Source organism: Vigna radiata, chromosome 9 (assembly GCF_000741045.1).
Source record: "Vigna radiata var. radiata cultivar VC1973A chromosome 9, Vradiata_ver6, whole genome shotgun sequence".
Classification (NCBI taxonomy): Eukaryota; Viridiplantae; Streptophyta; class Magnoliopsida; order Fabales; family Fabaceae; genus Vigna; species Vigna radiata.
Window position 1 is genome coordinate 10,247,087 of NC_028359.1, and position 13,021 is coordinate 10,260,107.

At 32.0% G+C, this 13,021-nt stretch overlaps 1 protein-coding gene across 1 annotated transcript; it reads right to left on the minus strand.

The window, feature by feature from the left end:
• Window positions 1-4,698: 4,698 nt before the first annotated feature.
• On the minus strand, window positions 4,699-8,725 carry LOC106774306 (40S ribosomal protein S6-like). Its single transcript, XM_014661254.2, has 6 exons — window positions 8,592-8,725; window positions 8,427-8,491; window positions 6,987-7,044; window positions 6,775-6,883; window positions 6,222-6,494; window positions 4,699-5,241 (listed from the first exon to the last, which is right to left on the minus strand). The coding sequence occupies exons 1-6, from the start codon at window positions 8,595-8,597 to the stop codon at window positions 5,003-5,005; spliced, it is 750 nt and encodes a 249-aa protein (XP_014516740.1). The 5' UTR covers window positions 8,598-8,725; the 3' UTR covers window positions 4,699-5,002.
• Between the last annotated feature and the right edge of the window lie 4,296 nt (window positions 8,726-13,021).

Below are 13,021 nucleotides of genomic sequence, written 5' to 3' on the forward strand. Positions count from 1 at the left end.
TATATATATATATATATATATATATATATATATATATATATATATATATATAGGCAAGGGTCTCCTAAAAACCCTAAAAGCATTATCTCCCACATTTGCACTTATTGGCCGAAAATGAGGCCTTTTAAGGAGTGGACAAGTGTCCACAAGTCCTCTCCAATGAGGGGAGGACATGTGGCCACTCATAAAGCACAATCATCTCCATTCCACATGGTTTGGATGTCTAGCTTAAGGAAAAATCCTATACTAATTAGGCCTTAATACAAGCCTTAAACAAATCTACACTACTTGGCCGAATACAATGGCCTAAACAACCTACACTACTGTTCAAACTATGCTCCATGATGGCTCTAAAAGTGATCCACAAGGTAGAGTTGATATCATCTTCAAGGATGACTTCCACTCTTCTTGAAAATGCTCGACCATGACTAGGGGATTTGCCATCAATATGGATGATGGCTTATTCACTTTTTATAATTATAGTTCATTTTAGTCCATCATAAAAAATAAGGTTTACCATTTTTTATGTTGAAGTCCCATGTATCTTTGAATGTAAAGGGATTGGTTAAAGTTAAGCTCTTCAAGTCAAGTCAAATGTATATATACATACTGTATCAGGTTTAATCATCTTTGATCACTTTTATATGACCATCTCGATTCCACATAAAAAGCTTTTAGGTTCATAGATTCATGGATCCACTCTCTTCCACATAAATCATTGAAATCCACATGTGACTATAGCACCACAAAAGTAATGGGTCTTGTATAATTTTTAATATTCATGTGTTTTACCATAATTTAGAGTGTAACTTTCAGGACAAGTGGCAAAAGGTGATTAGATTGAGAAATCCTTATGAAGGTTGAAAAGTGATGAAAGATCTACCTCCAAAATATACTCTTTAACATTCAAGTCAATAAAATAATTAGATCTTTATATGTAAAATAGCAAATAGGAGTTTCAATGTCTTTTCTAGAAAAATACATGTGTATTTATAGGGTCTTAAGCCCTATGTCATTTATGTGATTTAAATAAGAAATATATATATTAGAGACAAGCTATTAAAAGACATTTAATGGATATTAAAAGATATAATAAAATTGTCAAGATTTAGTAATGGACTCTTGTTAGGTCATGGCACTTAGCACATTTAGGTCAGGTATGTACATAAGCACCTCTAGTTTTGGAAGTTTGATTTAGCATGAGGAATACTCGTGATCAATTTTTTGGTCGGGCTTTGCCGACTTATAGAATTTGCAAGTAGATTAACCATTCGACTGAATTTGTGAGTTGTTTGGCCATTCAACCGAACTCATGAGTCATTTGGTCATCCAGCCAAACTTGCTTGTAAATGGATCATTCGACCGAGCTTGCATGTAAATGTCTCATTTGACCAAGCTTAGATATTGTTTAACCATTTGACCAAACTTACTTGTAAATGGATCATTCGACCAAGCTTACATATAAATGAACCATTCAGCTACTAAGCTTGTAATTTATGATCATCATTTATCTTAATTTGTTTATTATGAAGATTGTATCGCCTTAGTTTAGTTTGTTTAGTCATTTTATTTTTAACATCCCTAGTTGCCAAAGTTCCCCAATATAAGGTTGACTAATTTTTAGTTTTTTGGTGTTTACATAATTGTGTTCATATAACAAATCATTCATTCATCTATTCTTTTTTAATCTATATTATTCATTGGTATTTATGGATATGAAACTCGATCTTTTTTAAGATGTTTATCAAATTTTTAGAATCTTTCTTATTCAAACTTCTTCTTTTTTTCAATTCTTCTAATTTTATCATTCAATTTCATCATATCGCTAAGCGAATGATTAATTGAAAATTCTAGGTTTGTTGGTCATGCGAACTAATTCATATTCAAGGATTTGAGTTAAATGTCTCTATTTTAATTGCCTAAATCAATTCAAGTAATCACTATATATTCTTGTGGAGTGATGGTTCAAACATTAGGAAATGATTTGATATTATGATTTTGTCTGAGATACTAAGTCAAAATATCCCAAGGTTTCAATTTTTAGGCATCAAGATACTTGCTACTACAGAAACTCCACACTAAATAGAAGAATGTTTTCCATCCTAATGGTAATCATAGGTCTTGTTAATTAAAGACTCATCATTAATGCATTTGTCAATGTAATTTGTTAATTTAAAGGTTTAAACCATTTAGGCGTCCCTATTTTCGTTCGGTCCTTCTACTTTGGTTCCCTTCTTTTAAACTTCTCCAATTGAGTCCTCAGAACTGCTAATTTGAATCAATTCAGTCTCTGCCGATAAAAATGGTTAACGGTGTTTAAATTGTACACAGGTAATTGGTTGACGTGTTAAATTTTTTATTGTGAAGTGAAACGTGGCAATGTTGGGACTGAAACGTTGTGTTTTAGTAGGTGATTAAAAACTGATTAAAAATGTAGAGACGTCGTCGCCTCAAGGTCCCGCAACAACCACCGTAACACCTCAGCCCTGGCGGTCGCTCCTCCATCAATGCAAGTCGCGACTCTCCCTTCTTCCATACCAACAAAAAAGTAATAGCAGCAGCAGAATAAGCAGTAACAATTTCCAAGGGAACACACAAAAAGCCCCAAAGCAAATCACCTTTTTCAATCTGTCTACCCTTCACACACAACACAACACTCTCACTTTATTCAAAACCAAAACTTCAACAACAACACAAAAATGTTTGCAGACGAGAATGGCCTCAAGGGAGACCCCGCCATCAGAGTCGTTCCTCACTTCCCCAAGCATGGTCCCTCTCTCTCTCTAAATTTTCCAACTTTTTTTTCTTTCATTTGCTCTCTCCTCTCCCTCTTCTTCATGTTTTTATATTTTATTGGAAACCTTTTTCTTCTTTTGTTGCTGCAGTTAGAACTTTTACCCAACAGATCTGCAACCATTCATTTAGTTTTGTTTATTTTTAAAGAGTGTGTTTTGGTGGATTAAACTAATGGGGGTGGTGAAATTCGCAAGAATAATGTTCCAGGACATAACGACATTGTAATTAAAAGCTACCTCAATCACAGGCCTTGTTCGAACCTCACCTTCTGTGGCCATCGAAATAACCCCGGAGAAAGTCAAGTTCTTGTTTTTCTCTTGTTGAGCTTTCTCCTTCTCAATTTGACCATAAGCATACCTTAAAATTTGGCTTTGTATGTGTAAATTCTTGCCCTTTGGCATCTGCTTTTTGATGTTTTTATCTCCAATTTGTAGGTTGAATCCTTCATTGCTATATATGTGGGTCATCCTCAAGGGAATTCAACATTTTAGTAAGGTTGGTAGGTTCCTTTTTTTGCACGTCTGAAGCTGCAGACTGTTGCTCATAGCTTGAAGAATTTTGTACCGATGGCAAAAACGTATCTCCCATACCACGTTTAGCTTGGTTACCAACCTTTAAGGTATCTGATTTCGCTGATTTTTTTCGAGAAAAGGTTCGAGATAATTGCTCACCTAATCCTCCCCCTTTACCTTTCTTAGCAATATCTTTTGCTATTTTCCACCGTTCCCTAGCCTGCACAGTTTCCCTTACCTGTCTAGCAGCAGCTTCTCTAGATTTTGCCTCTGCAACATCCTTCCGCCATAGCTCCCAAGGCCATGGGAAATCCCTAATTCTCTTTTTTATTTAAATGAATCCTAATTTCCTTTTTAATTACAATTTATGAACTGATGGTCATTACCAATTTTTAATCACAGCTTCCTGTTCTGTGTTTCCTGAAAGTTAAATATTGAATACATTATTTTAACAGTTAACGACTGAAACTAATTTGTTTAAAATTACCACTTATAAGAATGCTTAAACCTTAATTTAAAAAGTAAAGTTGTTATTGTGAACGTTGACATCTACGCACATCTTGCATAATCACATTAGTGTTTTGTCCAACACCTTTTTGTCGCAGAGAAAATAATTATCACTACATAATCTTATATACATCCAAAACCCGTAGAACTAACCAAACAATGTGTCTTCCCAAAATTCCTCTTATAAGCACAATCCCGTCGAGCCAGACAATTTATTTTTGTGTAAAATGGATTAGGGTTTTAATAGAAAAAACACATCAATTTTAAATTATGGGTTCTTTTTATTTCAGCTAATAATTTTAAAGACTTTCTATTTTGCGAAATAGAAATATAAGATAGTACATCCTTTATTAGTCAAATTTGTACTTTTACTTGATTTTAAAATTACTTGATTTATGGGACTTAAAGCACAAAAGGATAATTTATACATGTTTTTGGGAATTTTATTTTTATTTTTCATTTTAAAGAAAGCTTGTACAAACTAAAAGAGGAACTTTATTTTATATTTCAAAATGATTTGAAAGATGAATAATAAACCCATAGTGAAGATATAAAATTGATATAGAAAACTTGCAAAATTGATATAGAAAATAGGTGAAGGACACTAATATTTTTGTTGAGTTATTCCTTACGCCATAACACATACACAACATCAAGTAGCTGTATCTTCTCAGCTTCTTTATGCTTCAACCAATAAATTCAACCATATTTCTGTATCTTTAACGAGGACTTCACCTTTCTCCTTCTCCATACAAATACATTTCACTCGCGATGCATTTGATTTGTTAACATTTGTCTGACTTTTCCCTTTAGAAATACAATATGTCGTGATGAATCAAACATAAAGTCTTGGTAATACTAGCATACAGTTTTCCCAATAAAATAACTGAAACAAATGGCTGCGTTCATAATAATCACTGAATAGACAAATAAAATGAAGAGTAAAATATATTCAAGTTCACAAATACTGACATGCTACATAGTACATACTCGAAAGGATACAAAATTCAAGCAGGCAAAATTCTTCAATTAGGTCGTCTCAAATACAACAGCAAGAAACATTGAATATACTCTAGTGTGTTTAAATAGAAAAACCATAAACGTTTAGCATAAAGCAGCCATCATGGAGTGACCCTACCAAAACTATGATGAGATTAAGCTTCACCATATCTGTGAGAGCAACTGGCCTATGCAGCGGCAGGCTGCTTAGAAACACTGGAAAGCTTGGACCTCCTCTTTGCCAAACTCTCACTGCGGCGTTCCCTCTGCTCCTTCAATCTGGAGGCAAGAAGTTTCTGATACTCAGCTGCCTCTGATTTTGCCTTTGCAATTCTCTTCTTCTTATCAGCAATCCTTGCCCTCTTCCTTTGCAGGGTCAATGGAGTGACAAGTCGTTGAATCTTTGGGGCTTTGCTCACCTTTTTCCCTGAAACCAAAATTCCATTATTGAGATTAAAATTCATTATATGACCCATTTAATTTTAATTGGATGTTGGAGAGGGAACCACCATGCTTGGATACAAAAGCACATAACATTTCATTGTCACTGGTAACAACCATTGTTGTGTTTGCAAGGGGGTTGTCATTGAACAGGTTGCTGTTGCAGGTTGTAATCTGAAAAATTAGTTGTTTTGCCGGTCTGGTCAATTATACTTTTTAATTTCAGGGCATACATTGGGTCAGGTATTTGTGGTCTCCTAAATTTGGGCCGGGGTTGGGTTTCAAGGATTTCCATTTTGGGTTGGTTTTCGTCACTGGTCTAATTTTAAATCTTCACACTCAGCTATTACCACCATGGTTACTACAAGAAAAGCAGTCCCCATAGCCCCACCTGAGAAAACCCAACACACGTATGATAATTCTGATCATTATTACAACACAACACCGTAGAATAGTGTACCGTGAGAAATCCTCCATAAAGCTACACTATTTAAACAGCAAAACAGCCACTACTTTTATGGAGGATATGCTGCTGCATTGTTAAGTCAGTAAACAACTACTGCATGTTGAATTTTTGTAGAGACAGACTATTTTCTTTTGTGATTATCGCTGTTATGATTTGTATCATTGATTTGAAGCTTATTTTTCACTATGTTGGCTACTTGATTTCAAAATGCTAAGCTAATGTGTGAAACATATAAAAGTCCAAGTATACATTCATATATAATATCAACGGTTGATATTGATAATGATTCTTAGGATTAACAATTTGATTCCACTTGCACATTGAAAAATAAGCTTTCCGACTCACAAAAATCCCAAATTTAATACAATGGTATAATGTTTCTCATTTCTCATTATAATAAACCATTTATTCTCTCAAATCCAATGGCAGTTTGGCTATTTCAAATGAAAAAAAACCGAAAAATAAAAAATAAACAAATTTAAAGGCACGAGGAAAATTACCAGCTTTTGTTGTGAAGGTTCGACGGTATGTGTTGACATACTTCCTCACATCATCTTCTTTAGACAGGTTGAACAGCTTACGAATCTTGGATGCTCTCTTTGGACCTCTCATTCTTGGCTTTTCAACATCAGTCAGACCTGGTAAATCACTTTCTCCCTTTTTCACAATTACCAAGTTCAGAACAGAAAGATCTGGGCTGACAATGCACCCACGAACAGACTTCCTCCTACGCTCTCCATTGCGCCTTCCATACCCACGGAAGCAAGGAGTTCCTGTTTACACAATCGATGCAAAGAGAATTATTATCCCTCTGGATAATCTTCATAAAGCACAAAGAGAAATAAATCTTCCAGAAATAGTTTCATTTATTACATCATTTAAAGCTTAAAATAATCATATAACAAGTTCTTGAACAAAGGCAGTGCACATGCCATGAATGACAAATAGAAAATTCAATGGTCACTGATAATGCAGAACAAAAGGATTGCACAATTCCACATTATAATTTAGTAAATCAACGGCTATAAAACTACAGCTTCATTACTGTTCTACCTCTGTGGAGCAACAGACGAACTCGACCAGGTGTCAGCACTCCCTGCTTCATTGGGAATCCTTGTTTGTCACAACCACCAGTGATTTTGAACACATATCCTTTAAATTCCTACCAGTAGCAGAATTGTAAAGTAAAACAGACCAATTAATTATTGATGCTCCTAAATAGATATTGAAACAAGTATATCAAGGCTTCAATCTACAGAACATACCTCACCCAGAGCATCTCCACTGACCTCCTGTGAAATTCTCTTGTCCCAAAATGCTCTCCTGCAATTTTCAAATTAATTTATAACACGAAAACAAGTCAGAAGGCCCAATATTTAGCACAGCAAACATAAGCGCCTAGGTTGTCTTACAGAATAAATTAACCAGTACTTAAAAATCGGAAAAAAAAAATATGGTTGTTGGACTATGGTTCTGTTCAAAAGGTAATATTGCAAAAGGATAAAATAAAAAGCAACAATGCAAGCAGCATGCATGCCACAGGAAGCTACTAGGGTATTTACAATCGTCAGAGTAACAATGTCCAGTGTTATCAATGTCAGGTGGTGTATACAGCAGAAGGCCTAAATTTTGCGAGAAACACGTCATCACAGCCTTTGGCAACATCAATAACAGGCCTATTTATAAAATGCCTATGGCAGTCTGCCACAGTCCACTGTCATAAGAAATTGAGAATTAGTGACTCAACAAGATGAAAAGATGTCATTACATCCTAATGATAAGGAAAATGAGGTAAAGAATTCAACTCATGTGCCAAGGGGGAGTAACCGTATCAAAAGGAAGTCATTAAAGGTGAGAGAAAACGAGGAAACAAAAGGAAATGCGGATGGCCAGAATATAGTGTGAATGTAAACAGCGTCTTCCCACTCCCAGCTCCTATTCTCTCTGAAAACTATTTTACGCTCTGTTAGACTTCTTCAAAAATTTTGTCAGCATTTTCCAGTTTTAGTTGGTATATTGATTGTATTGCTACTGCACTTATGCTAACACAATTCCCATTATTTCTCAGTTGCCGTTAAAGTGTGTAAGTTCATTACAGCCACCAATTTAAAAACAATGGTGAGGTCTAAGGACATGAATGCATGCATCATCACTTCGTTTTCCAGATCTTCGATGCTTTTCCTTTTCAGACGGAGAGAAAACTAGGATGCAGTGTTTTGGGTGCTTTCAGTAGTGTTCTCCAATTAGAAAAAGTGTTTGATCAATACAACATATACTGACCTTTAATGCAAAAATTAAAGCTCACCTAATCAAGGTCATACTCTAATTCTAACTGCCAAACCGCACTCAAAGCACGGTAACCACATGTAAGTATACCTTTCCTTTTCCTTTGTAAATGAAGCAAATTTATCATCTGAAAAGAAACCCATGTCATGGATGTCCGACTAAACCCACTTCCACCTTGACACTTTACTAATGGTTCAAAATATACATTCAACATAGAAGAACTTAAATATAGTATTGATGGATAGAAAGCTACCCCAGGTAACTAACTGCAGAAAACACCCCTACCAAACGTGTAAGTGAACTTAACAGCTTTCTAACTCAAACTACCATCTAAAAGCCTTTAACACGGAGAAAAAAGACACAAACGCAACACCAAACATTTAAAAACCAAAATAAAAACAACAAGGAGGAGAAATTACAGCTTCTGATCGTCATCGATCTCGAGTTTCTTCTGGCAGCCAGTGGTAGGATTGGCAATGTTGAACTGCAAAAAGGATAGAAAGCAAATGCGGAAATTGAGAAACACAGAAACGAGAAATCGAAGCCAACAAAGTTGGACAATTATTAGGGCTTGGATATTAAACCTTCATTGTGCTGTCTCTTCCTGAGAGCGAGCGAGCGAGCGAACGAAGGAACGACCGATGCCTCTGCTCAGAGCTTCAACACTGAAAAGCGCGCACGGAATGAACTAGGGTTTTACCCTGCTTTGTGAGGATTATGGACCCGGAAATGGGCTAAAAAGCCCAAATTACATTTTTCACTTTTTTTAAGTATTATTAAGATTTTAATTTTAACTTTAAAAAGTTTTAGATTATCAATATAATATTTAATTTGAATGCCCAGTCCCTTATTTTAACATATTGGATGATTAAAAAAATTATAAATTAATTAATTTTTTAAATTATTTGTTTATATTTTAAGTTTAGTTTTATTTATTTTTTAACTAATCTTTAAAATGTCTTAAAAAGTTTAGTTCAATTTCTCTACTTATTTTTTTATCATAATAATTAATATTCTTATATCATATAATGATGTATACTATTAAAATAAAATTAAAATGTGCAAAAGAAGTTATTTAAAACATATTATTTATTTTTAATAATTTATATTATGTGTACACGTTTCAATTTAACTTACATGTGAATAATAAAGCTATTTAACATAAGAACCTTAATTAAAATATTTAATTTATTAGTTACCCAAATTAAGAGAAAGTATTGCGATCTCAGAAGTAAAAATCTGTTATATATTAAAAATCAAAATTTATTTTAAATTTTTAATTTTTCTAAAAGAGAGAAACTAAGAAAGATACACTAGTGCAAAATGTAGCATATAGCATTTGTCCAGAAAAAAGTTAATATAATAAATGACCTATTGTATAAATATAATGAACAATTCAATTCAGACCACTCATATAACTGACATCATTTCAATTTTAGACTCGCGTTTAATCATTTTTAAACATTAAAAAAAATAACTGGAAATGCTTTTAAAGAGTTTAATGTCAGAAAGTCAAAATGTTTTGTCATAACATATTAGACATCAAATAGTAAGTTACCAATGTCTAATTGTTTTTAAATCATTAAAAATCTCTTCCTAAAAAGACTTTTCTTAACATTGGTTCCTTACTAGTATGATGTCTAATGTCTAATTTGATATGATATTCACACTCCACAACATATGACATTATATGTTATTTTATGAATTAAAAAAAATAGTGTGAGATCATTTCTCTTTTATTATTTCTTCACGCTCTCTCTTCTTAAATTGTTTCGTTTAAAGGTGATTTTTAAGGCAAATGCACGTTGCTTGGATGTTTTGAATATGTTTTTCTTTTTCGTTTTAAATAGTAGTGAGTTCTCTTCTCTTCCTCACCGGCAACTACTCCTCCATCGCGACGGCTAAACCACCCTCCAATATACACAGTTAAGTTTTAGTTTTTAGTTTTTAGTTTTCAATATATATTGGACTTTGTCTTTTGATTGGCTGTTGGATGTGATTTTGGTGTTTCCCTTTGTCAAATTTTTGGATATCACAGTTTGCATATAGTTAACCAAATTTTTTAGGAATTTGATTTGATTAAATTGTATTTTTAGTTCCCATTGCACTTTGTTTCTTGTTCCTTATACATGACATTCGTTACATTTTGTCTTTATCATTATTGTTTTTATCTTAGACAATTTTTTTAGTGTGTTTTTGGCATTTTATTTTTGTTAAATTTTAAAATATTTGTAGTATGAAATTTAGATTTGTTATTAGATATTATATGCTCAAATAATTTTAATTGTATTAAGATTTATTATAATGATAGTTAAACACTAAGTGAACATTAGTTACCATTTGAGATTTAGTACATATGATTAAACTTTTAATTGTATGTATTAAATATTGAATTGTCCGATCGGACAATTTGAAAAAAATTATTTTTTATAATTTGCTATAACATATACATTGAAGTTTATGTGTTGTTGATGGATACCTGATTATGGTCATGAGTGATCACTTTTATTTCGTGTATTTCAAAAACCAATGTGAAATGTTGTTGAAATCTTATCAAATTTATGATGTTAGACTTCTTCGCATACATGGTAGCAAATTATGAAAAATATTTTTTTCGAAAGGGTAGGGCCTAACGTTGTGAGAATTAAAAAATTAATATTGATGGAGTTTGTTACGAACATAATACAAATCAAAGTTGAATGAATAAGTATCACATTAGTGAAAAGTGTGAAAATGTGATTTCTAAGTTCTTGCAATATGGTCAAGAACAAACAATCTCTATGCAGATGACATATTTTTGTCCTTGTATTCATCTTTTATTCATCTTTGGTAACTAAACACGTCAAGACTTGGGCAACATGCGTGATCATTTATTCATCTTTGGTATAATAAGGAATTATACATTTTGGAATAAATTATGTGGACGAATGAATGAATGATCATTTAGAAGACATGGTACATGATGTCGGTGAAGAAAATTTTGGAAGAGCTCATTTATATGATTCTCTTAAGTTCGATTTAGAGGAAGAGTCGTATCCGAGATGATCTAACTTTATTCGACTATCGACAACTTCGAAATTGTTCAGTTTAAAAGTAAGGAATGAATGAACCAACAAAAGTTTCATAGAATTGTTGGAATTGTTGAAGAAGATGCTTCCAAAAAATAACATGTTACCTACTCGAAATTACGAGATAAAGCAATAAACGTTCCCCATAACCATGATCCCAAAACTTAAACGTTCCCCATAACCATGATCTTAAAATCTTACATGTTAAATCCCCCACTTTTATGCCCAAAACTCACTCTTCTTCTAATTTATCCCATATCCAAGTTCTGTAAAAACACATTAGCTCAAACTCACTAAATCTACATTCATAAATTCATTCAATAAAAAAATCTTAACAGCAGCAAACCAGACACATCAACATGCATCAGTTTTCAATTCAATACAACAACTTTTTGAAACATCCAACATACTAATTTCTAGATTTAATCAAAGTTTACAAATCAATCATCACATCATCATACAAATATCAAATATTATATGTATACCAAATCCAAACTAAATAAACTAGCTCCCCTTACATGGTTAAGGCTCAGACGATTCTAAGAACTCTAAAATTTCTCCTACGGCTCCAAGATCTTTATTTGCTCCTACAATTCATGACAGTTTAATTAGAGTATACCCTCACTACCATTGATCAATATAGAGTCTTAGGGAAGACTCAAACCCCAAAAGAATAAAGAAAACCCTACATGCAAAGACACCCAAAATTTAAGGAAAAATAGTATAGATATCAACTTACTCTATAACTGAAATCAATCGACTAAAAATGAAGATCTCGTCTCAAAGAACCCTCAGGCGGTTTTTGATTTTCCAATAATGAGTAAGGAGCTATAATTTCCAGAGAGAAGGCATAGGAAATTTTAGAGAAGGAAGTTTTAGAGAGATAAAGTTTCTTACATAATGACTCCTTATTAGTAAATCTCATTTATACTGTTAATATTTTTTGAAATAAAAAAAATGGAGTATCATTATTTAAATCGCTCTACGTATCTGATACTTGATTTTTTTTAAGGTCTTACAATGTTAAACTCCAAAGACAATTTAAAATAAAAAAAATACCATACAATATAAATGTAATAAAAAAGAAAGCACAAAAAGCGAACAAATAAGTTTCTAATATTGATAATTTTGTATCTTTTATCCATTTATAAGATTAAAGTCTTGAATGAATAAATATGTAATATTTTACTCTCTTGAAACACCTTTTTCTTTATCGCTATCTAAAATACAATAAAAAAAATGTTAACTAATAATATTGAAACACAAAGTAATAAATAATCAAACTAAATTAGGTGGGTTGGTAAGGCAACTTGGTTCGCCATGAGTTTAATCCGGATAAACTGGGTTTTAAGTGGGTTGGCTTAAAAATTGACCCGTACCAAAAAATTACAATTTTTTCAATACATGCGAATATTTTAAAAAATATTATATATTTTAAAATTTAAATTTAAATAAAATTATAAAAAATATAAAATATAATGAAAATTAAATTAAATATAAATTAAGTTTTAATTTTAATTAAATTTAATCCAATAAAATATAAATTAAATTTTAATTTTAATTTTTATGAATCATAAAAACTTAAGTGGAATAGTATAATAAGTGCACCCGTTTATTAGTTGATATTAAATTATTTATTATCCTTTAGAGTGAATAACTCTTTGAAATATCCACTTGTTATTTGTAATATATTTTACTCTAAAATATCTATAAATATAAGTATTAAGTATTTTTATCATCCTAAAGGGAATAATATATCTACTTGTTACTTGTAACAGATTTTACTTTCAAATATCTATAAATATAAGTATTTTTACCATCCTAAAGGGAATAATATCCTATGGATCAACGTAATTTTAAGTTTTTTTTATTACTTTAATCTTTTTAATTATATATAGAAAATAATAATTTATATAATGTGAATTGAATTAACTATTATTTAGTAT